This window comes from Bombus flavifrons, chromosome 13 (genome assembly GCF_040668555.2).
Source record: "Bombus flavifrons isolate JBK064 chromosome 13, iyBomFlav1_principal, whole genome shotgun sequence".
Taxonomy (NCBI): Eukaryota; Metazoa; Arthropoda; class Insecta; order Hymenoptera; family Apidae; genus Bombus; species Bombus flavifrons.
In genome coordinates this window covers 6724238-6748584 of record NC_138454.1, presented here as the reverse complement: position 1 = coordinate 6748584, position 24347 = coordinate 6724238, and the positions used below count along the sequence as shown (strand labels likewise).

General features: G+C 44.7%; 1 protein-coding gene across 3 annotated transcripts in view; it reads right to left on the bottom strand.

The window, feature by feature from the left end:
• Positions 1-24347, bottom strand: part of LOC138186098 (neprilysin-1) — a 74906-nt gene that overhangs the window by 38628 nt on the left and 11931 nt on the right. For 2 of the 3 annotated variants that reach the window (XM_069125618.1, XM_069125619.1), the window contains exons 4-5: positions 23449-23668; positions 10630-10737 (exon numbers count right to left, since the gene is read on the bottom strand). In XM_069125618.1, coding sequence (XP_068981719.1) covers positions 10630-10737; positions 23449-23668 — 328 coding nt within the window. The remainder of the gene's footprint in view (positions 1-10629; positions 10738-23448; positions 23669-24347) is intronic. The other variant, XM_069125620.1, reaches the window with a different exon arrangement.

Genomic DNA, 24347 nt, shown 5'->3' with positions numbered 1-24347 from the left:
TACGTTTCAATGAATCAGGTCCAGGTTCAGGTTGTCCGCTGACGCTTTCGAAACTGACGTCGCATTAGCTGGATTTTACAACTCTATTTCCAGAGCATAATTAAACGAATACCATTAGCGAAATTATACAACTCGTGCAAGTAGATGGTAAATGATCGTGCGAGCGATCCCAGGATATACAGTTTCGTGTATGGAATGAATCCGTTCTCTGGCTGCGCCGTCAATTGCAGACAATCTGCTTCGAGAATAACTGGCTCTTGATATAATTCTCTATTCTGTATCGTGATACTCGGTTTAAACTGGTAAATAAAGCAAATAAACGAAATATAGTCGGACGAAGAAGGAAAAGTTCGCAACCGCATGGAACACGACACGGTGGAATAAATAATAAAATAAATCGTGTGAGAAAGTTGCAGACTCGTTCAGCCAAGTTCGACGGATAGGGAGAATAGCTAGGATTGAATGCAACAGAACAAAGTTCGAATCGGAGCATAGTTTCCTCGCGACATCCAACACCGAATAGTTTCTCGACCAGGCGGACAAGTAAATCATCCTGCGGACGTAGCCCGAGGCCAAATTGTCCAACCTTGACACCCTTGGCGACTTTCGACTCGCGACGCGCTCGTTTTCGTCCTTTTCTTATTCGCCAGCGGCTATCCTGCCGCTAACTATGCCCGTGCTGAGATTAATCTTCCCTCGTTAATTGGGTAATGGATCGTCTATCGTGCGCATGGGACGCAGGGTACAGGTGGCAAGCTAATAATCGATTTTTCGCGCTGCACCGTGCCGCGTATCCAGAACAGAGGAAACCACTCGATCGTCTGGCTAGGAATAATAACCGTGTCTATCTTAAAATAGAAAACGTTTCCTTCGAAACAATACCGCCGACGTACTACTTTCAAAGTTTGTAGCTCTCGCTATGGCAACTACTGCGACAGCGGCGTAAAGGGGGACGTTACCGCCCGTACAAAGTACGATAGAATTTGGCGTGCGTATGGCGAAAGTATCGGAAACGTATGGAATACACGAGGCGAACTTTATTAACGCGAGCAAGAACCTTGACTGCGACCGCGAAAGACCCAAGTTCGAACTAATGGCAGCCTATTAGCAGCAATTGCTATAATGAGGCCACAGTTAAATCAACATCGAACGAACGGCGAACGTTTCTACGATAGAACTTGTTCCCTGAAAGTCCGCTACGATTACAAATTCTCCAAATAAGGAAATTTCTCTACTCGAACGTTCGAAACTCCGGCCAAAGTTCGCAGAGTATCAAAGCTTGTTGCGAGCACTTGAGAATGAAATCCATGGAGAGACGAAAACAAGGGAAAAGCTATCGTGTTACCGAGAGCCATTGTAACGTCCAAAGCAGAGGCTGCTCCTATTGCAAAGTGCAGAGAGGAGGCTGACGAAAGTCGTTGGCGATAGTGGCGCCTGGCTACAATCGTATAGAAAAGAGCAGAGGATCCGTACGACCGCCTCCTAAAATAATGTCGGCAAAGGATGTGAAAGACATCTTCACGGAAGACGTTCGACTCTACCGATACTGCAAGTTCGCGCGAAAACGAATATCGCGACCTTCCTTCGAAGAGGATCGAATGTCGAGCACGCGGTCGACGCGGAGACGAAAGTGGGTCACAGATCGTGACCCCCGTTGGCAAGACGCACGCGAACTCGTGTTTTCGCCTCGTCGTTCCCCTTGGCTCCATAGCATGCGTGTACGCCTTTTTTCCCTCGGGGTTCACCGTGTCGCTGTTATCGACGTCGTACGCACGCGATCGGCTCCGCTGCGCAAAAACCACCGTCGTCTTTGCCACCATCTTTGCATCGCGGCTGAGAGCTTGAAAAACTACCTCAAGGACCCATCGCGCGGCCAATGACGTCATCAGATGCGCATTCGTCCGCATAATTACGCATCGGGGGTGTTTCCAACCCCTTGAGCGATTAAGCGCGTCAGTCACGTTTCGAGAGAACGCACGCCAGTACCTGACCGTTTAAAACGGTCGATGATTTTTACGCTCGTCCATCTCTAAAGAGCGTGGAAAGTCTCGTAACAAGGTTTTCGTCGCAAGGATTATAGTTATTGCTTTATTATTCCGCTCGATTTTATTATTCCTTCGAGCTGATAGATACGACTGCTGCCGTTACCGACGCGACTTCGGCTTTATGCTCTGAAAACTTTCAAGGTTCTGTAGAATTATTAAGACGGCCCGCGAGCGATATACTCGACGAGGCTCCGAACCGCTTTAAACGCACGGTTATTCCAAGAACACGTTCACTGGATTTACGATTCATTTCCGCGAAACGAGCACGAGCTAATCATTGGACGTTGGAAAAAGTATTGGTAGCGTAGTGGAAGACGTTCGACGAACCAGTCTGGTTCCAGTAGTCGTTTCCGACTGTCGCGTGATCGATAGCCCGTCAACTATTTTTATCAATCGCTGCGGTATAAAAGGCAGTCGTCCAAGGTTGTGCTCGATACTACGGACTAATCATCGTTGTTTCCAACATCCGATAGTAGCGAGCAACCTGAAACGTTCTCCGTTCTCGGGGACTCGCGCAAACGAGCAGCACGCACACACGCACCAACCAACCAGGCGTAATATCCACTAATTGTCCCGCGATTAATTACGCGCCCGTCCGCACATGGCCAACTGCGACCAAGCTAATCCGCCACTGACATTATTATCCGGCTGATTGTCAGCCACGTTACCGAGCTTCGTGCCGGTGTCGTTTCGATCGTCTCGATTAGAAGTCATTTACACGAGCAATTTTCGCGACGATACCAAGCTCGATTGCACCGTGGCCGAGTCGAACGAATGGCTGTACGTTACAGGAGTTGAGTTATTTAATAGCGACGGCCGAATCAAGAGATCTAATCTACCAGCCACGGCTAGAAATTGATGTTAACTGGCAAAGCGCAAGCTACTTGGTCACGGAAAATAAAAAAGCTTGCGGTATTTCGTAGGAATCGATAGCTTTTAGAAATTTAGCCATCGTTCTCTGTTCGATATTAATAACCTCGTAATATCTTCGTTAAAACGCGTTTTAACGGTGGAAGAACGATAATGGAACGTGACGATCATCCTTCGCCTGGTCATTTGTTTTCATCCGAAGAAAAATATGATCGGTTAAAACAAAGGCGGAATAAACAGGAATCCAGTGTACCTCTCGAAACCTCGATAGATTCATATCAACGACGATCCACTGTATCTATATTAATTCGTGACAGCCACTTTTCTTCCGAGCTCGCGTCCAACCATAAATAAGCACAGCCGAACGAATGAATTTCTTTTTACTTTTGAAAAAATTCCACACGATCCAGCGCATAAATCGCGGTCAGGTGGACGCGCCATCGATCAGAATTACCAAAAGCCACGGCGTCGAAGGGCTGGAAATCCCCGTGGCGAAGGGAAAAATTTGTTTCGACCGTTTCACGCGCGATGTCACTGAAATGCAAATCGCGGGGCGATAAAAAGGCAGCGTGCTCACCGCCGGCAAACTGTCCACCCCAAACGCCGCATACGCTCGGAGAATGCTCGCACGCGGAGCATAATCCCCGAATCAACCCCGAAAACCAGCCGCGGGCGTCGCTAGAAAAAAAGGGATCGCCTCTGTACTGTTTCGCCGACAAGCTAATCGATCGCCATCAGTTCCATTTCTATCACGCTGTACCTTTTTTTCCCCCACCTTCGCCGTCTCTCTGTTTTTCCTCCTGCCGATGGCTTTTTTGCGCGAGTTTCAATTATGGTAAAGAATTTTTTGTCAGCGATCGCTGTCGACGCGTGGTCTGACGCCAGGTCCTCTCGAAACGAACCACAACCGAGCAGGCCGCAGCACTACAACCGCGGCCGGCACACAGCTGAAATTCTGGCGTTCAATTAAATCCGCGTTGACACGCGGTCAGAAATTAAAGCCGTACCTGGCCTCCAACGAAATATCGCGCTGCACGTCCCTGCCGTGATATATTTTTGCAATTTTCTGATAAGAAACGCGCAGTACGTTGCTGCAATGAGTGAAGCGAGGGTATTTATTCGTTTATGAGGAATTAGAAGATAGAAAAATCCACGGATATATACCTTTGAAACAGCCGAACTAGATTTTCATTTCATTTTTTTAGTCACGTTCGTGAAGATATGAAACTGCATGAACATCCACACTCTGCTAATAAATTACGGTTTTATAATTGCGGGGGATGGTTGGTTGAGTTGTTGTTTAAATGACGAGATTACTTGGTTTTGAAATATCGTCAAATATGTTTGAAAATACTATAAATATAATTCAAAGTCAACCGTAGATTGCTCGATTCTGATCGTTAAAAGAATGTTCGATAAGAACGCTCGATACTAACCGATTCGCTAATTGATCGCTAATAAAATTGCTCAAGTCTGAGACTGACAAACTGGTCATCTTACGATCGCGTTCGTTTATTTATACTGGTCAGGAGAATAGCAAGGCACCCGAACCGGCTGGCAGCGGAAACGATCAACACATCAAGCGTAGAAAGAAGACTAAAAAGGAAACACCCAACAGATCTCATAAAGGATATAACCTAACAAACACAAAGATGGTACCCCGCTGGGGGTAGCCACCCACATGATAATCAAACAGCCAAAAAATTCTACCAAATGTCCAAATTGGACAAATTGTAAATGTAAACAACTAAATAAAAAAAAAATACTGGTCAGGGGTTTTGGTCAGGAGTTCGTTTATTATTACATTATGTATATCCTAATACTCCGAGGCAAAGCAACAACATGATTCGAATTGTCCTGTAGCTCATGCGCCGCTACATATTTTTCTGAGACTTTTTATCTAGGATTTCGAAAGACTAGGATTTTGTAACGTCGCGAACAATTTGTCGATTAGAGGGGCAACCACAAATAATCCAGTGAAACGGATGATCGTACGCGTGCTCGTTTCAGAAGAACTCCCGAGCCGAGAGAGCAACGCGATTCATCGACAGCCGGCTTAACAGTCAATTAACGTCGAATGAACTCGATGCACCGCGGCGAGGATGGCGAACGAGTACATTTTTCCTACACAAAGCGAACCGCCGGCTTTTTGTTTCCCGCTTTAGACCGGCTCCACCAATTTCCAGGGTCCGCATTATCGCGGTGCACCGTGATGACAACGGCCTTGAAGCGCGTTTCCATGGGATATGCGAGACCGTGGTGAAACAAGCTCCGTTTCGATCGTCGTTCCGAATAATCAGAGGAGAGCAACGACTTTCAGAATGAAACGAGGGGATGGAGAACGAACGGAAGCGAAAGTCCTTCATCCAAGTTTTCGTGAGTGCAAGTGGATAGGTAACGAGATTTCACGAACGAAGCAATGGACAGAGACGCTGCGAATTCCTCCCTTGTAGAAATCGCAGCTGCGATCGATTTCCAGCGGAAAGCCGGAAATGATCGGAGGGCTGTGTTTTTCAGGCAAACACGGTCACGAAGGGTATCGAGCATCGATTATATAACCGCTATCGATCCAGCTTTAAGAAGCTAACGCAGAATTGAATGATAGGTCGCTAGGGGATTCCCGGGAAGAAGCACGTGGCCATACGTTCCACGTTGCATTATGAAACGATAAGAGGATTCTCTCCACCTCTGTTCATCTGCCTCGCTCTTTCTTCCTTCGTTGTTCGATCGAAGCGATACGAGTACGGTTCCTAAAAGAGTCATGTCAATTTACCGTGGCTCACAGTTCCATGAAAATTTGCAACGCGATCGCTTCACAAATCTGATCGAAATAAGTGTAGTGTAAACGAGCGAAATCAGTTTCGTCGGAGTTTAACAGCGGTCGCTGCAATCACGTTTTAATCAAATATTCTACGCTAGCGATCGAATCGATCGCGTTCAACGACTACCGGTATATTTTCGAGCAAACAATCGGTGCTATGGGACAGGTTCCCAGAGCGTAGCCAACAGGTTCTCGTCACGTCGCTTTGCGTACGCATCTCGCGTCACGTCACAATTATCCCATTCTAACCAAGAACCTCTCTTCGCCCGTAAATAGTGCAAATGTGTATCGCAGAAACTACCGTCACCGTGATACCGTAGTGTATGAAAGAATCGTCTCTGGACCGTGGATGACCGTTCTAGCGTTATGTTTCGCTTTGAAGCTCGTAAATACCAGTACCATGAATCATAGTGGAGCAAAAAGAAGTACTCTATTGTCGCGATCGCTTCGACAACAGCAACGATAGCGAGTATCGCCGTGATATTTCGACGAAACGAGGCTCCGTCGAATTCATCTCTGATTAATGCCGCTGGCCGACGATTTGGCGCCGATACTGATTGATTAATCGCACTGTCGGCCGTACGGTATCGGCTCCACCGTACCCGACATTGCCTTGCTTCTATTCTTAGACCGCCTACATTGACTTTCTGGGTTAAAACGTGCGGTCGTATCGCAGTGACGCGAGAGTCACGACCAACCTGCCTCTTCTCTTCTCTTCTCTTCTCCGAGTCGAATCGCCCACTTTTTACATCATCGAAAAGTTTTCGATTGATCCTCGTGACCCCGAGACTTTGGTCGGGAGATAAATTTTATCTGAAACTCGACCCTATTCCGTGCTTACAATTAACCCTTTCTTCGGAGAAATGAATTTCCTTAGGGAAAGAGGGAATCTGCTAGAATGGTGAAACTGCACGAAAATTTCAGCGTAAATAATAGCCAACCGCTTGGTCCATGGGAAACGCCCACTCGAAGATGCGGTAGCCGGAACCTTTAGTTTTACTAGATTCCAGTATCGTTAACAAAATAGATATAATTATCACAGCCAGATATTCATTGGTTTCACTCGATTTAGTAACATCGTGATAATTCGAAAGTTTCATATCCAAGGATCTACGTATACGTCTCGAGAATTATTTTATATCTTTGTTACACGATCATACGATTATACGATTTTCTATACAATTTCAAGAGCCATTCGCATGTTTTATCGTCGCAACATATCAGCAAGTAATTCAATTACGACAGTCGCTTCGTTTCTAATTCTTTCGGTAGAATATAAAACTGCATCGATAGTGCAATCGTTCATTGTCCGATGCTGTTGAGGTTATTAAATGTATGAACAGAGGAACGCGTGGATAAATTGTAAAGTAGAAAATATATTTTAATACAGAAGTGTAAGTACAAGTAGGAATATAATTTGAGCTAGCAGTGTTATCCTATAACTGAAAACCTCGAAGCCATCGTCGCCTATCTACCGTCTATGGTCTGCCTTCGTCCCAGTCTATACGCTGTCGATGGCTTCATTGCCTGAGAAAACTAAAAAGACCAAATATAGAGTTTTCTTGGAAGTGGTGACCGCTTCAACAAATGCAAAAGGATAAAGTCAATTCTGGAGAATTAACGAGATATGGTCTTCTGTTTCACCATTGTAAGGTATGACCAAGTAATTCATTTATGACAGTCGGATCGTCCCTAATTCCTTCGGTAGAATGTAAAACTGCATGGATAGTACAATCGTTCATTGTTCGATGCAAAAAGATGAAGTCAATTCTGGAGAGTCAACGAGATATGGTTTTCGAGGCTCGCTACAGAATAGTCTCGCGCACATCGCTCTTCTTCGCTTATTCTCCACGCATCGCATTCCTGTAATTCGTTGCTCTCACCACCGTTACAACTCGCTACCACCGATAACTCTGTCTTCCGTCACTGAGTTGTTTCTTTCTCCACCGTACGATTTTTTCTTTCTCCGGCGTAACATCTTTCTCACCACCGCATCATAATACGAGAAAAGATGAGAACGCGAGGAAGCATTAGCGACCGCCATCGGAAAATGCCCTCTTCCCTTTCACGGCGATCCCTCGCCGTACCAGCCTTTCTCGCACGAACCGTTCCGACGAATTCTTCGTTATTGTTTGAGCGACGGAGTCGCGCGTGTATCGCTGAATGCATTGTCGTCGACGAGTGAACGAAAAACCGGGCGAACCGCGACGTCTCTCGATCCTATCCGGCGCCGCGAGTTTTAAAGACGCGCACGCGATTCAATGGAACTTAACAAACACGGTTTGTCGTTCTGCACGCTTCTAGGTATCCTTTTGCCAAGTACCCGTATACCCGTAGCACAATGGAAAAGGCACGACTCGTATCGCCACTGTTTCGCTTTCAAGGTTTGGCCAAGAATTGAGTAGTACGAGTCAATGATATCTGACGCTGACAAGGTAATGGCATGGTCGTACCGTTTCATTCAGTTCGTTTGCACTTGTAACACGGTCGGACGTGTAATATACACGTGTGCATTCGTATTTTGTCACGATATTTTGCTTTTCGAACTTTGCATCAAGTAATACGAGTCAATGATATCGGACTTCGTTGAATTAATAACATAGTCGTGCTGTTTCATTCAGTTTGTTTATATGCCGAACGCAGTGAAGAGGATACAACGTGCCAGCGAATTCGTATTTTGTTACGACATCTGCGCTTTTAGTTTGACGGAGGGGACAGTAGTACGAGTCGACGATATCTGACATTGTCCAGTTAATAGCATAGTTATGTACTGTTTTATTGGGTTTGCTTTACTCTAAACACGGTGAAAGGGAGACAACGTGTCACAGCATTCATATTTCGTTACAAACCTCTGATTATTGAAGTTCGACGTGGGATGAAGCACTCAATAACACGCAACACGGCGGAGTTAATATCGTACGTAGTACCGTTTTATCGAGCTTCATCCATCGCTGAATCGGAAACGACGTCTCGTAAAACGAAATACGTAATTTAATACTCGTCGATTCTAGTTGCTATTAATTCTATATCTATACATAAAAAGAGTCGGCAAGAAGGAAACGGTAGGAGTCAATAATATCCGGCGTCGATCGCTATCCAAGTGTCTACCGAAAGTTGCCATCCAATTTCCCTGCTTATTCGTACTGCTTACGCTCGCTTCGTGGAAAAGGAACCCGGAGGCAAAAGCGAAACCTTCACGATCGTACAAATTTCTGACAAATAATATTTCTTACGATGCGAAACCAACAAACGTATCGTTGAACATGCACTTTTCTTACGATGGAAAGTCGAGAACGTTGCGGTACGAGCAAATAATTTCCGACGTCGTAGCACGCCATCGTCGTGCTTCTCGATAAAGACGAACGTTTCGAGCGTCGTTTCGTTGGCGAGAAAGAAACTTCCAGCGGATAAAAATCGTCGTGGTCCGGGCGAGCGGGAAACAAATCGCTGAGAAACGTTAACAAAACATTTATTTCGCGAGGAAGCCTCGATGTGACGTAAATCGCGTAAAATATTCCCACCACGCCGTTCATAAATATTACGTAACACGTTGCACGATACATCGGTGCATGTACACGCGTAATATTTACAGAATCGGCGACGGTCGTTCGAGTTCGATCCGTGATCGAAAATGCTCGTTTTATTGGCCGCGAGAGTTCCGTGATTCCCGTGCGTATGAATAATCGATCAGCGTGGAGCCGTGAAAGCTCGGCCTCGGGGATTCTCCGAAGAGAGAGAGAGAGAGGAAAGAAATAGAAGCGCGAGGAAAAGAGGCCAAAGAATGGAACATCTGTGTCGGCGATTGAATATATGAATGAACGTCGCGACAGATATATCATGGCTACGTTGCCGCACTACGTGTCGCGTACGATGTACGCAACACGTGCACCTTTGCGCTAAAATTTATGACGTCTTCCTTGGTTCTTTCTCTGAGATTTAATAAGATCTTGCGACGCGGGCTAGCTCGCGACACACGATATCTTATATTTGCTACTGTAGTATCGTGGACAAATGGCCTAAGAAATATCGGCTCAACCGTAAACAATGTTGCCAGAAAGCCTAAGTACCGACAGGCCCATCAATGTGTCGTCTGCCCTTCGGTCGAATAGTTACGCGGGAAAAGGACCTATGTGACCATGGCCATGGACGATTGCGGAACGCGTACGTGGTGGGGCTGTGAGAAAAGACAAAGGGATGCTTAAGGGAGAAAGACGAATTAACAGTCAGTGTGAGTTGAGCAGTCAGAGTGTTGTCGAGGAGGATGGTCCGCGTGAAAGAGAGCGTTGGAACCGTGGTGACGAGAGTTGTGAATTAACCATTTAATTATCTTAGTTATAGTGTATTTAGTTCGCGTTAAATAACCATCGTTTCCTGTTTAATCCGTTCTAAATAAATAAATAAATCCTACTACTGTAATTGTAGCGCGATTTGAAATTGCGCGGAACGCAATGCGGATGATACGCAAAGATGTACCATACAAGACGTTGGAAATAAAAATATGTCCGTGTAGGTTCCATTTAGTCGCGTTTATAAAAACCTTAATTTACATAGGTAATTACCGACGATTTGTCGAAAGCACGTGATAGTTGTACGTACATGGCGAAAGATGGAAAGCCAGAAAGATGCGTGACGAGCGATCGTTCGCGTAAATGCGATTCAACGACGAGGATACACGGCGCACCGGTTTCATTCTCATCGCGTGAGGACGTCGCGAGCGAAGAGACGCGAATGTGACGCATCGTCCGCGGAAACGGCGTCGTTAACATGGACGCAACGACGCCTCGGCGTTATTTCCGGTAACGACACTGCATTTGTCTGTCACGCGTATCTCTTTCAAATGGAAAGTCGCCTCTGCCGTCGCCGTATCGATCGACGCGCTCAGGATCCACTTACCGGGTGTAAAATTCACCGGTTTCTCCTTGAATTCCAAGCAACCGTTGTAAAACTGGCCCAGCTTCTCGAACACGCCCACCATATGGCCCGTCCTGTTCCCCAGCAGCTCTGAGAAATGTTAAAAACGCGTTAATTATTAAATAGGTCGAATACGGGACTGGAATTCGGTCGATCGCTACGGGGCACTTTTCGTAAATTCTCAATATAATTTTCGTTGGGAAATGTAAGACGTTTAGCGATGCTACTCTACTTGAATGTTCATGTCTTAAAAGAATCTTAACGTTGCGAAAATATTTTTACGCGTAGAGTTGAAACACGAAATTATACACATCGATAGCGATTCTTGTTTCGAAAGTTAACAAACTTTGTAATCCCGTAGAGTGCTTCAAATTTTTATATCTCATCTCGTATTTGTTTCACTGAGCGAAAAGACACGATACTTTGAGAAAAAGTTGGGACGAAAATTGGAACAAAAATTCTTCCCTATTTTCCTCGAACTTGGGAAAAGGTTAAGAAAGAAGTGGAAGAATCGGTAGAGAAGATTGTAGGGTTAAAGGAAATACTAAATCGCGAATAAATTCTTCGAAATGTTTCAAACGCAGAATAGGGTGAAACGATAAAAATGGTAGACAATCGTCCAGAAACGGAATATAGCATCGTGGAAGAACCGAATGTTTCCCGAGTGCACGCGAACTCTTTGTACCGAAATATTTTTCGTCGCTGCAGATGCACCGTAGCACGAGCAAATATAAATCACGGATTCATTGCTCTATAAAAAGATCGACGCAAACCTCGACCGACACTCCGGCCGAATATACCACGACTCGGCCATTCAAAGTTCGAAAATGGCAAAGGTCCGCTTGGGTATCGCTAAAAGCGATTGAGGAGGTTGTCTCCGCCAAAATAGATCGAACGAGGATTCGTTCCGTTTTAAAAGCCGGTGTTACAGTAGTCGGAGCAGTTAATAAAACTAAAGAAAAATAGAGTCGCTGTACGTTCGTGCTAAAAGCGTAAGTTCGCATTCTAACGAAGACAGACGCACGCCGAAAGGATTCGGGAATCTGGTGAGCTGACATTTATGGAGATAAATTTTCAGTATTATACCAGTAGCTTTCCAACTATCGTTTTAATTAAAATCAACCGTCGATTCGAAATTCTTTCCTTTTCTTCGAATTCAACGATTTTTATACTTGCAATTTTATACTTCTGCAAATCGATTTATGATAGCATTTCAGCCCGACTACTAGTAAATCACCGAGAGCCGAACGAACGTGGAATGGAGAAGAAAAGGAAGAAGAAAAGGGGAACGATGGCGAGCGACGAGACAAACGTTCGACTTCCTCCGTTCGTCGAGGTCGTTCGACCAACGATCGTAGAACGTATGTGGAGCATTGTGTCGAGTCATGGGACAACGTGCATGACACACTTCCGTGTGCACGTATATCGATTAACATGAAATATTTATAGTACGGCCAACCGAGTGGCCGATCCGGCCTTCCGTGAGGCCTTTGCTGACCTCCTACGGGACGTCCTCGACTTCCACGTCTTCTCTTCGTTCCCACTTTATTTCCACTTTATGAGCTTTTATTGCTTCACGCTTTGCATTGCGCATATTCGCCGGCCAATCGTTACCGTCCTTGCGATCCTTGGCCATTTTTCAACTCGTTTCTATAAACTCCATCCATCTTTTCCGTTTCCACTTCTCCCTTCTTTTATTCTCTGTCTCGCGAGATTTTCCATGATCGAACAATGGACTTTGGCGGACGATAACGTCGTGAATCTAAGGAGGTGTCGCCAAACACGACCTTTCGCCTTACTTTTACGAATCGCATTTACGAGTCGTTTATTCGACGATTATTACGTTTTCACAGACTCGTATACGCTTTCTCTATCCCTTTGAAGATTACAGTGGTTAAACTTGACGATGATTGAATTTCTACAAGAAATAAGATGAAGATCCAAGGAAGCTTTCGATTGATAATTTCTTCGAAACGTGTCAATTCCGCGAGGGATAAGACCGCGAGTCGAGGAAAGCTTCGATTAATAATCTATGCGAAGACTCGTGACCGCGGCAACGTATATTGAAAATCGATATCACGTCTACGTTCTTGCACTACACCCTCACACTCTTAGCGATCGTACAAGGAATTAGAATTTAATGCAATCAAGAGCGACGCCGTCCTGGGTATCCTGACGCGCTCAACAATTTAAGCGAAAGAAAAGCGCCGTTCCTCGTTGCCTTATCGACTAAAATTTCGAATCGACTGAACTAAAAGCAGGAAATACCGAATAATGTCTCCTTAATCGATCATTATACACGACTAGGTATATACTCGATATTCAAAGGTTCTCCAGAGAACCGTGTTTAATCGGCCAGTTCGATTGTACGAGCCTAGTCGGTTGAATTTTCACGGCAACGAGATTCCGCGCGAGATTCCACGAGCAACAGTTATTTCCATGGAATCGCGCATAACCGTGAGCTATCCGGGAAACACGGTAAAACTGCGTCCGTTAATTCCTTCTGTATCGATGCTTTCCATTCGAAGCAAACCGCGGTTTTGGGATCGTTGATTGCGCCAAGTGAAAATCAGAGAACCGCGAGAGGGGAAAAAAGAAACGGAAGGAAACTGGAGAACAAAACGGGCAACCGCACGAAATAGGTGAATCGCTATCTGCAAGCTCGTTACACGCCGTTTCGAGACGAGATTCGCAGGCACTCGTCGCGACTTCGCGATTCCAAAGTACCAGCGGAAGTCCGCGCCCGGTTCTTTCGTTTCCAACTCTGTGCACGCTCGCCCCTCCCTCCTTTTGTCGTCACTTTCTCGTACCGCGGTTCCGTCTAAATGGAAACTCGAAATTTCGGCCTGCTAACCACGCGTACAGAAGCCTGGCCAGCTTTTGTCGACACTCCCGAGATAGCCCGGACCTGTTTTCATTTTCTCCATTTCACCCAACCCCTCGTTTTCTTCAATTCATCCTTCTCTCCTACCTCTTCGTGCTACCGCGTTTTTGTTTCCCTACTCCATTCGTCCGCTATCCGTTCCCTCTTTTGCGTGTTTCTAAAAATAAGAATAAAAAAAAAAAGAAGAATAAAAGAGGAATAGGAAACATTCAACCGCGTACGAGCTTCTACGAACGCACTACGAGGGCCAATGGAACGTTTGCGTCCGCGGAAAGATTTCCACTTGCCAAGTTGGAAAAGTATGTCGGTGAAGTTGTCTTGGCGCGAACGAAACCAAAGTTTCGACGATTGAATTGTCGTTAAGACGTTGCTTAAAAACCGCTAAACGCGAACGTGAATATTCAATCTACGGCAGTGAAAAGGGGCTGGAGAACAAAACGCGAGAACTCGAGTTCGCTGTAACTTTTTCTTTCCGGATGAATCGTGAAAGGTTTTGCGGAAGAAGTTTCCACGGCGATGGCAGTTTCCAGGCCATGCAACTTCCCGGCAAAGTCCACTGAATAGATTAAAACGCGACGTTTCAGGATCTTTGCGAAACATTTCTTTTTACTATTAAACGTTTGCTTTGCTTTTTCCTTTCTTCTTTTTTCCCCCTTTTTTTTTCGTTTGGCTTTTAAAATACATATTTACGAATAAAGACATGAATCCAGGCGATGCATCGAGACAGCCATGATGCAAATTACGATCACATAATACGGGATTTTTTACGAGCAATCCGGTTAGAACGTTAACAGAGGCTGCTGCGTAGTATTTCAGCGTAACATCCCGGTAATGCGCCCGGACATAATGGCCGGCCCGTAATGTATTCCATAAAAAAAAAAAGAGAGACATTAAAAGCCGGCTGAACGCAAACTTCCCTACACCGACCGAATAATCTTCCATCTCCTCTCTTTATGGATTTCTTTGATAGTTAACAACCGCACAATTAAGATCGCGATCTAAAATTATCCACTATCGAGTTGAGCTTATAAATTAGAAATTTTTGATAATCTTACAAAGCGATTGTAACACCAGTGTGCGATATTGCGTACCTTCTAATTACAAATTCATTTTTAAATGCGGTGGAAAATTATCACAAGCCTCGTTGATCCTCTGCCTTAATAATATCGTATCATATTCGTACCGCCTAGCATAATCAATCAGATAGAGAATTTTAGCGCAGCTATGGAAATCGTTCATCTACTGGAAAAATCGCGAAACAAAAGTTCAAGCTGATGGTCTTAAAACTAGCTACATTCTCATACTATTAGCTACATCTTTAAACGCTAGTAAACAGGAAGAAGTCTCGCGTTACAATACTTTCACAGTGCAGTTTCGCTTCGCTGCGGCAGCGTTCCGAAACGACCAAAGAAAAGCTACAGCCCCGCGGAATTTCAATTTCTCGCTTTATTACGTTTCGTTGCCTTAAAATAACCAAGCGGAAATCCTACGGATTCACGGATCAAAAAAAAAAAAAAAAAAGGAAAAGAAAGAATATTCCATGGCCACACGCAATCCTATTACCAACATTACAAAACGGTTTTGCTTTTCCTATCTCTTTCAACCTGCTTCTCCTCTGCCGGCCTATCTTTTCATAAACAAATTACGAAAACGATGCATCCAATTGCCAGTGAATATTGCACGCAGTCAATCGACAGAGAATTACTCTGCCCAAGCTCGTGCTCGATCGGATCCCATTTTCAACAGGATCGATAACAATTACGGTTACGCGCCATTAATAACATCCGCGCGTTAACAAACGGAAACACAAGACCAGAGTATTCGACAGGGTGTCGAACTATTCCTTGACCAATCTCAGACACGCGTCACGACAATTTGCGAAACGACGAGGCGCTGGGATTCTCCGTGTCGCTGCGATCGAACACGCAATTCCCAGCTTAGTAGCTCTCCTAGTTCTGTCACTAGATACAGATATATTGGAAAATATATCGATGGAAATTTTCGTTTAATGTTTTTACCGGACACCCGGACACTTGAGGAGAAAATTATAGGTTTGAGGAATTAAAGAATTCAAAGTTTGAGAAACGCAATTACGCTGGAAGCTCAGAGCTTGGCATCTCTCTTTGATTGAATCTATACCGAATTTACTATAGTAGCATAGTATGAAATTGATACTACGAATATCGATGGCAATATTCTTCAGCTGGAAAAATACTTTCCGAGTGTAACGGAATTCTAAGCTTTGGATTCTATAGAAAAATTCATGGATTCTTCGACTATATGAAGCTACAATTCCAATTTCTAGGCTGTAGATATCACGCCACCGTGTATAATGCGGATATTCGTATTATCTCATAATGGAATCTTCGAAGTTACTTCGTATCATAGGGAATTAATTTTCTTCGTCGCATTGAACGAAAGAAGAACAAACAAAAGCGTCTATGTCGTGTTTCTCTAAACTAAACTTCGACTACGAAGTTACCGTTTCCTGACAGATACACCGATTTGGTTGCACAGTCCCGTTCGTGGTTTCCACGGCTCTCATAATCGTTTTAGGGTAATCGGTGTCCTCGGGTTATTCGCTACGGGTGGTACAAATGTTCGCGGGTCGTACGAGGCGATTTATCGTTGAACTTGCAGCAGTTTGATCGCTTTAAATGGGGGCACCTTTTTCCCAATTACCAGTTCAAATTAATCGTTCGTACGTTTCCCGTAAGATCAGATTTCCACGTGCGTTCCACGTCCATTTCCTCGATTGAATCAATTCGAAAGTGGTCGTTACCAATTACACGGATGAAAAACATAAGAACGTTTTGGCGAACATACGAAAAACGCGAATGAAAGTCGATACGGTGGCAAATTTTCGCGGCGCCAAATAAACGCGTAGTCGAGAACGGTACGAAAGAAAGGAGAATCTCGACAGAAGGCAATTTTCCTTGCGAGAGGCAGAGAGAGAGAGAGAGAGAGAGCTGAGAAAATTTATCGATGCAAACTATTAAGACTCGGCAGGGACGAGGCGAGTTTCAAGGACCATCGAACGAAAGGCTAATTAGAGGAGTTCTCTTCATTGCCCGGAGCTATGCCATCGAAACTGGGCTGTTTGCACCTCTAGCTCCGGTCGTTTCATCGTCTAAGAATAATTGATTCTCTCCTTGATGTCCCTTTCGAATCGAACGTTTGGTTACCTTCCGAATTTTTTGCGCCAACGAAACGCTAGCCATGTTGTTACAGTACTTGGCCATCTAATTATCAACACTCAAAACTTTCAGAATTTTTCACTTTTCCAGCGAAGTAGTGGGAACCTGTGGCAATTCTAAAAGCAAAATTTACCGAGATCATGCGTATGTTTCTAGCTTTTGCCCTTTTACAAATTACGAGTTCCATCGTCTTTAATACGCGCTGTATGCCATGCGCGCTATATATTTTCTGTCCTTGTTATTTTGCTAGGCATCCTGAATTTCCATCTTCGAATTTCCGGATAACGCGATGGCCTATGATTAATACAGAAAAAATAAAAATAGCAAGAAAATAAAAAGAAAATCACTAAACTTTGGATATGTTCAATGTTCGAGTAGAATTGCCAGATCACAGGAAATGTGAGGATATCCTTCTGGCCAGGGACAACGCTCGAAGAAAGATCGTACTGACAAAACTTCGCGTATCTGAATCATCTCGCGTACAAGTAGCAAATAAACTGCGTCCAGCGTAAAGCAGTGTCACAGTTTGCGACCATGAGGTTCCTTTCCTGACACTCGGCTACGAAAATAATCTTCATAAATAGCGTGGCGTATGTAGAGAAGCAAAAGAACTGTATTCAAAGCTCGCGCGCAGTGTCTCGCCGTTTTTCACCAACTTTTTTTTCGCGCAACTTTCGATAAGGGGGATTTATGAAGTGCAGTTTGCCAGGAAATTCCCGTAACACCGAGTCGCCGTCGCTGCGGTCATAAACGGAACTTCCACGGAATATAGTCAGGCGCCGCTTAAGACCCTCTTGCGAGCCGCGTTCACGCGGATTACGATTAGCAGCGGAATTTCAGGCGACGACGATGTGCTACCGCGCGTCTCTACTTCCCCGATAACTTCAATTTGCATCCTGTTTCAACCGCCAACAGTCATCCAGGAGGAAAGTTCGCCGAGGGACGATGCTTAATTATTTGATACGTCGCTAACTTTTTCCGAGATATTTTGCGCAAAATTAACCCGCTTGTAACTACATCGGTATATCTGTGTTCGACTTTAGGTCACGCTTGCGATGTTGATGAATGGTACAGTGGACAGCAATGAGAAATGAAGAGAGTTCTTGCGGATGAAATTGGTGATTCAGATTGTAGCACAGACATTGTTAGGTCAGTGAAACGGGGATAAAGAATATCCGACAGTGACGATGTTCGTAGCGATAAATATATCGCGCATGTTCGCGCAAATTTGTATTTTTACGAACATAGTTAAAAATGTAAAACCTATGTAGAGGATTGTTTTATTTGTTCGATATCATAACGAGTACTATGTGTTTTTAATATTTCGTGTATTTTCCCGTATTATGTACGTTCGAATGATTTTACGAAAAAAATGAAAAACGACGCTCATTTATAACTTCGTTCCGCACGGTAAAAACACCAATCTGCGTTGCTTCTTTATTATCGAATATATTTTTTTCTGCATAAAATGCAGGAAAATTAACGCGTACCACAACTAGCATTTCATTAAACAATTTCTCCGAAAAATTTCCCGCTATAATATACTATAAAAGACCGAACTTTTTCAGGCGTTTGTCTCGGTAAGGGACTGGTTCACCGCGAGTACAATGCGATTACAGGGATAAAAACGTACATACGTAATGAACTGTGGGTGAGGAGGGGGCAGCTGCTTGAATTTGAATTCCAACCGTATCCTTAATGCCTAAGAGCGTCTGAAACACGCCACGTTCGTGCCACCGGTATGTTCCAATTCGAGTCACCCTGTCGCGTCGTGTGTGCATACCGTGCACGGACGTTTGCGAATTCGTCGCGCGGAAAACGAGAAGAATACAGCGTCTCGTGGTCGAAACGCGTGCCCTCCGACTTAACGCGAAAGTAACCGTGAAAAAGGTGCATTGAAAAAACCGTACCTCGTCCTTTTCCACGAAATCTTGGTAATCGTACAACTGCCAAGGCTTAGCTTCTTAAGATTTCGACAGAAAATTAGGCAAAAGCTGGTGTAGTAAAATTAAACGGTCCATTCTCCTCCGCCTCCAGGGATTCTTAGAATGGTAATTGGCGAGATTTAGAAAGAAAATTATAGAAAAGGTAGGAGAATATAGGGCGGGAAGATTTAACAAACTCCACTTTCGTCTACTTCTCATAAAATCTTCGAGTATCTCGATGGCTAGATTCGAAAAATCTCGGAGGGAAATCAAAGGAGAGTTTCATGGAATTAAATATGGACGACCCAATTTTTGCGCAAGATTCACGGTGGCTCGCTGCGCGGGCCAAGAAACAAATAGAGGTCAATTTATTTTCGTGGGGCGAAGCAAGTACATAAACTGCAGGCGAAAATACCATGTCTAGACGAGGTTGAAATAGATCGAGCAGGCCGCAGTGATAAAGCTAATTTCACCGTAGCCCGAGAGATTATCGAATTTGTGGTCAGAGTGTGTTGCCGCGCGTCAGGCTGGATCCGCCGCGTGCAATACGAAACCAACTTTCTCGCTTAATCAGTGAGCTTCCCTTCGAGGGAAGGAAAACCGAACAGTTCTACTGTCGGTTCGTTTAAACTTTCGCAGCAGAGGCGAACAATAGCGAATTAACTGAACTGTATCTTGCGAAGAACTCTAAGAGGAAACAGCTTTCTGCGAAAAAGAAGAATTACCGTTGGCTGGATATTTTGGTTGAGACGCGACGTCGTCGTTAAGATTTTGCTATGCGTTTCGGCAGCAATATATTTTTAATGGCGCAATGTATACGACCGGTTGCTTCGCGTTATTGGGAATATAAAGCTGCTACGTCGTCGCGTCTAACCGATGACGCATCGCTTCTCTGTACCGAGCATGATATTTCCAAGCCGCAAGATGAGTGGGCAGAGTTACATTTTTAATGGTACAATGCACAGTCGGTCACTCGTCTGCATTGGGATTTAAAAATATAAATCTCGAAAATAGCGTGTCCTTAAAATCGCAACGACGTCGTGTAGCTCGTTTTGCACCGATCTTCGTATTTCATGGAATTAAATTATCGATTAAATTTTTAATAACGTAATGCACGAAAAATTGCGATTTCCCTGTTGTAAATACAGGCGTAGTCGCAATATGGCGAAGAGGTTGCATCGTTTGTTCGCATCGGCCTTTAAGAATATACCTTGCGAATCTACAACGTCATTCCCATGCATCAGGAAATCACAACGACGTCAGACGACTCATCTATGTCGAAGTCTATTTTTCAAAGCTTATTTACGTTGCACGGCGCTGAAAGATCGTAAATCGAACGAACCACGAGGAATTTCGACTCGTAACTCGTCTGGCTTATAGGGCGAACTTGACCCATTAAGCAGGTTGGATTAATCAAGTTTGTAACCCCCTTCTTTGTTCTTACGTAAATTTAGTAGCTAAGGCTTCGTCGCCGGGGTTCCGGAAACTAAGACGACGCGTACGCGACCATCAGCCTATTTCGCACCGTCATAGGTTTCTATCGGTCGTACATTGAAAGACAAACAGAACACTAGATTGCTCTACGCGTTCCTGTTATAATATAATTCGGCCATAAACGATTATCGATCTGAAACCGAGCATAAATGGAGCATATTGTTTGAACGAGATAGGGGCGAGCGAAAAATTACGCCGCGCACACCTGAAACATTCAAGCGGAAATCGATCGACCGAGACTCGCACAACGTGCACATACGGAGGACGATAACTTTCACGAGCTATAGATGTTTAAAGACGCGGCGATAAATATTTGGAGAGACCGCCCACGGAAACCGGGCTTACGGGCTAGGCACCGAGCAATCGGAAATTCGAGACGTCTGCCTTTCACAATCAGAATTTTGGTAATCGTTAGCATATCACATTTTAGGGGACTAAAAAATCCCAAATCAAGGGAAAAATCTACGTCGTGATTAGAAAAATTGAAAGATTGCCGCGATAGAAAAAAGAAGGTAGATAGTTGATCTATACTTTCAGCAACTTCCAAATACATTTTCAGATTTAAACTTCATCGATATATAGTCGTGGCAATCGCGTCTCGTCACTGAGTTAATGAAATGTTAAAATCTTCTATATAACACACACACACATACGACATACATATACGAAAGAGTTTTCTATGATAAGCGTTCAGATAAGCGATCTCGTGGAAACGCGTTCAAGGTGGAGAATCTGCAGAAGAAAATCTGCTGGAAGAAAAAAAATAGCCTAAACGAATCCTCGACTGACATCGAGGTTGATCCAACGTGATCCGTCGCGAGACGGATCGAGCGAAAAAGGCGTGTTTCCAAGGCGAGAACAGGCAGCCAGGGAGATTTCAGTTGATGAGAAAATTCGAAAAAATCCTGGCGCCGAGTGGTCGTATCCCGGACAAAAGAGGAGTTGATTTTTAACCCTTTGCCAAACCCCTCGTTTCGTTTCGCTCTTCAGCGCGACAGTTTCTCCGCTTTTTGTTCGCCTCGCTTGAAAACGTTGGATAGTCTGAGATCCTTTTGGAGAAATAGGAACGATAAGTCACTGGGAACGATCGCGTGACGAGCGAGCAAATGCTCGGAGCACTCGTTTCTATTCCGAGCCGGAGACATTTTCCGGTCGAAAACAATTCCATAAATGCGAGGCGCCGTGATATGCTACGAACGAAAGATACACGACCCCGCGATTCGTTTCCTCGCATTAATCTCCATTCGAGCAGGTTCTCGCGAGCGTAACTACGACTCGAAAATTTACAAGCCCGAGTGAGTGGCGTTCGTGCGAAAAAATGAGCAGGAGAAGCGATGAATTATTACGCGGCGTGTCCATGTGTTATTCTTTGAGCACGCCGCGTGTTTTTTTCATAGACTTCGTCCCTGTAAATCTTCATTTCCGCTGACCCTTTTTTTCCCTTCCATTCAGAACGTAAAGGGGAAAGGTAGTCCTGCACGGGCTACGAAAACATGTCCCCCTTAAAGGGAACAAACCGATAACCGAAATGCTGACTTAACGACATCACGAGAACTCGTTTAAAACACTAGATCAAGCAATCTGTACCGTGTACATTACTGTACATACGCGCGCGATTTTAACGAAGATGTTGCAACAAGAATAAATAATTTGTTTTGTTAATAATTCTAGCGTTAGGTTTCCACTAAAATTATTACATCCAACGACGACTGAAATGGAAATAAACGTAGAAAGACAAAGTGGAACGTATCTCCGTAAGAGAAGACGGGTGGCGGAGAAGAATGCGAAGCAAAGGGGAGAAGAGCGAAGTTCTGGCTTAAATTTTTGAAAGAGTTCGACAACTATCGTGCCTGCGGACTATTCGCCAACTTTCCAAGTAAAACAACGAGAAACAAAGTTGCTTCGATTAAAAGACCAGCTGTTCGACGCGTGAAAGTGTTTAACCGTGTTCGCGGTACGCTGCACGGTAGAAAGAAATCGCGATTGCTCGCTGGAAATAAAGAAAAAAAAAAAGCGATCGGGTAAAGCGCGTGGCGAAACTGGATATCAAAATTTCAGAGGGTGACTAGTCGTTATCCAGGGTGAATTTAGGAAAAAGCAACGAAACTGGCCAACTTTTTTCTCTGTTTTCGTGGGTTGGACACTTAGCGGCTTGTTTTTCAACTCCTACGTCAGCGTACCGTGACGTATGCAAGTCCAGCTCTTTTAATCGCGTGTGACCTACATAGCCGCGGCTCGTCTTCTATTTACTCGCATGTAGCCGCGGCGGATATATCGGTATCTCTGGATAATTCGCGTGCCGATTAATTCCAATTGTCGCAAACCTCGTTGACATTTTTCGCTCTATACGTCCGCCAGTTGATTTCAATTTGCAGCGACACGACCGCGTATCTTCGTGGCATTCTGATTCATTCGAGTCGACGAGCGATCCAACTACGTTTGCCCGATAATTCCCGTGAAAAAATAGCCGACGAGCCCGATCAATCTCGGCTCGCTGAACCATTCGATTATCCTCGACGAGGAAGCCATAAGAAATAGGGTAGTGGAAGCAACAGATTACGAAAGGGATCGCCGCGGCTTGAAACGAGCGGCTATTCAAAGAAAACGCAGCAACGGAATTTTTAACGGCCACTTTTCGTCCACAGACTTTTTCGTCCACACTTTCTAAGGACACGGGCCCGAGCTGATTAAGGTCGGTCAAGTGGATGAAAAGGAGGTACCGAGGGAAACATAACTCCGCCAGTCACGATAAGACGGTGGAAAACGGACGATCACGCGTCTAGGACGGTATTTCGTATCGCCAGGATGCGAATTGATCGGACGATCCAAGCTCGCGCAAACAGCGACACGTTCAAGGTTGAAACTTTTGTACTGAATGGAAGCATTTGGTTAATTGAAAGTTGAAATGACGGCGGGAAATTTGGCCGCGGTTCTGAATCAATTATCCATCCCTCGTCGTGCTTCGAGTTTCCCAACGATGGAAAACCCCGGCATCCTCTCTCGTTTTTTCTCGGGTCGACGAGAAATTAATTCCAGCGCTCGAAATTCGGTTCCATCGATTGCCTCGGTGTAACGAGCCCGGCGGAACGTCACGGATAACGACGATCCTCGGTGGAATTATTTTTATACGGGAAATATGTAAGAATACATTTATACGTGTAAAGTACATTTTAATCGCAGGCGGGCACTCGCGTAAATATTTGTTGCTTCAAGAGAAACTTCCTCTGCGACTATCTTAGCCAGCGAATGGAGTTCCAAAGGTATCTTAATGGGAAAAAAACGAGCAACGAGGTTCACTCACTGTGAAGACGATCGTCGACCCTCGCCTGAAGCATGTTGAAGCTCGAGCTCGGCCGATACGGCTGCTGATCGCGAATGCCGCCGCACGCGAACTGATAAAAGTCCTTGCAAGGATCCACCCCCTTCTTCATGAACGCCACCATCCGCTTCGACGCTTCCTCGCAGGCTTTCGAGTCGCACAAACCCTCCGGGCCATCCCTTTCCCTGATGCAGGCTTCGTCCTGGAATGGAAATTCTTTTCTTGTTTCTTTTTCTCGTGTTTCTACAATGCTTCCTATCTTCCTTTCTTTTTCTTTTTTTTTTTAATTGTACCGTCACTTGACAGGAGCGAAAAGCAATTCGAGTTAGTGTCAAGGATAGCATCAAAGATTAGACGGCATTACGAGGACAATTTTCCGTATTCCGAGACGGTAAATGAGGATACGAGAAACGACTGAAGAACAAAGTTTAAGGATTAACGAGAACATCTCGCCGAGAGGCGAAGGATATATTTAATCGTGTTATACGTTCAGACGTTTCATCGTAAAATTATTAACGCGTGGAGAGACGTCTTCGCGTTCTATTTCGCTAATTCGTTCGCGCTACGAACGTCTACTGTACTGGATCGTGAATGATCGAAGCAACGAATATTTTTTTCTGAAAGTTGACTCGATTCCTCGGCGTGTAAAGGTGAGCTACTGGCTTCTTCCTCTTCTTGCTGGTTAACGCGTTCAAGTCGCGGAATATTTGCTAGCGAAATCTGGGATCATACGTCTTCCTCGAAAGAGACGAATGACGTGACACGAAGTTCGGGTCTCGCCGAAGATAAATAAGAAGAAAAGAGAAAGGGGAAGAAGGTGTGAAGAATCACTGGCGAGTTACGTCGGGAACCTATTCGACGAGTTGCTAAAAATTCGAGGA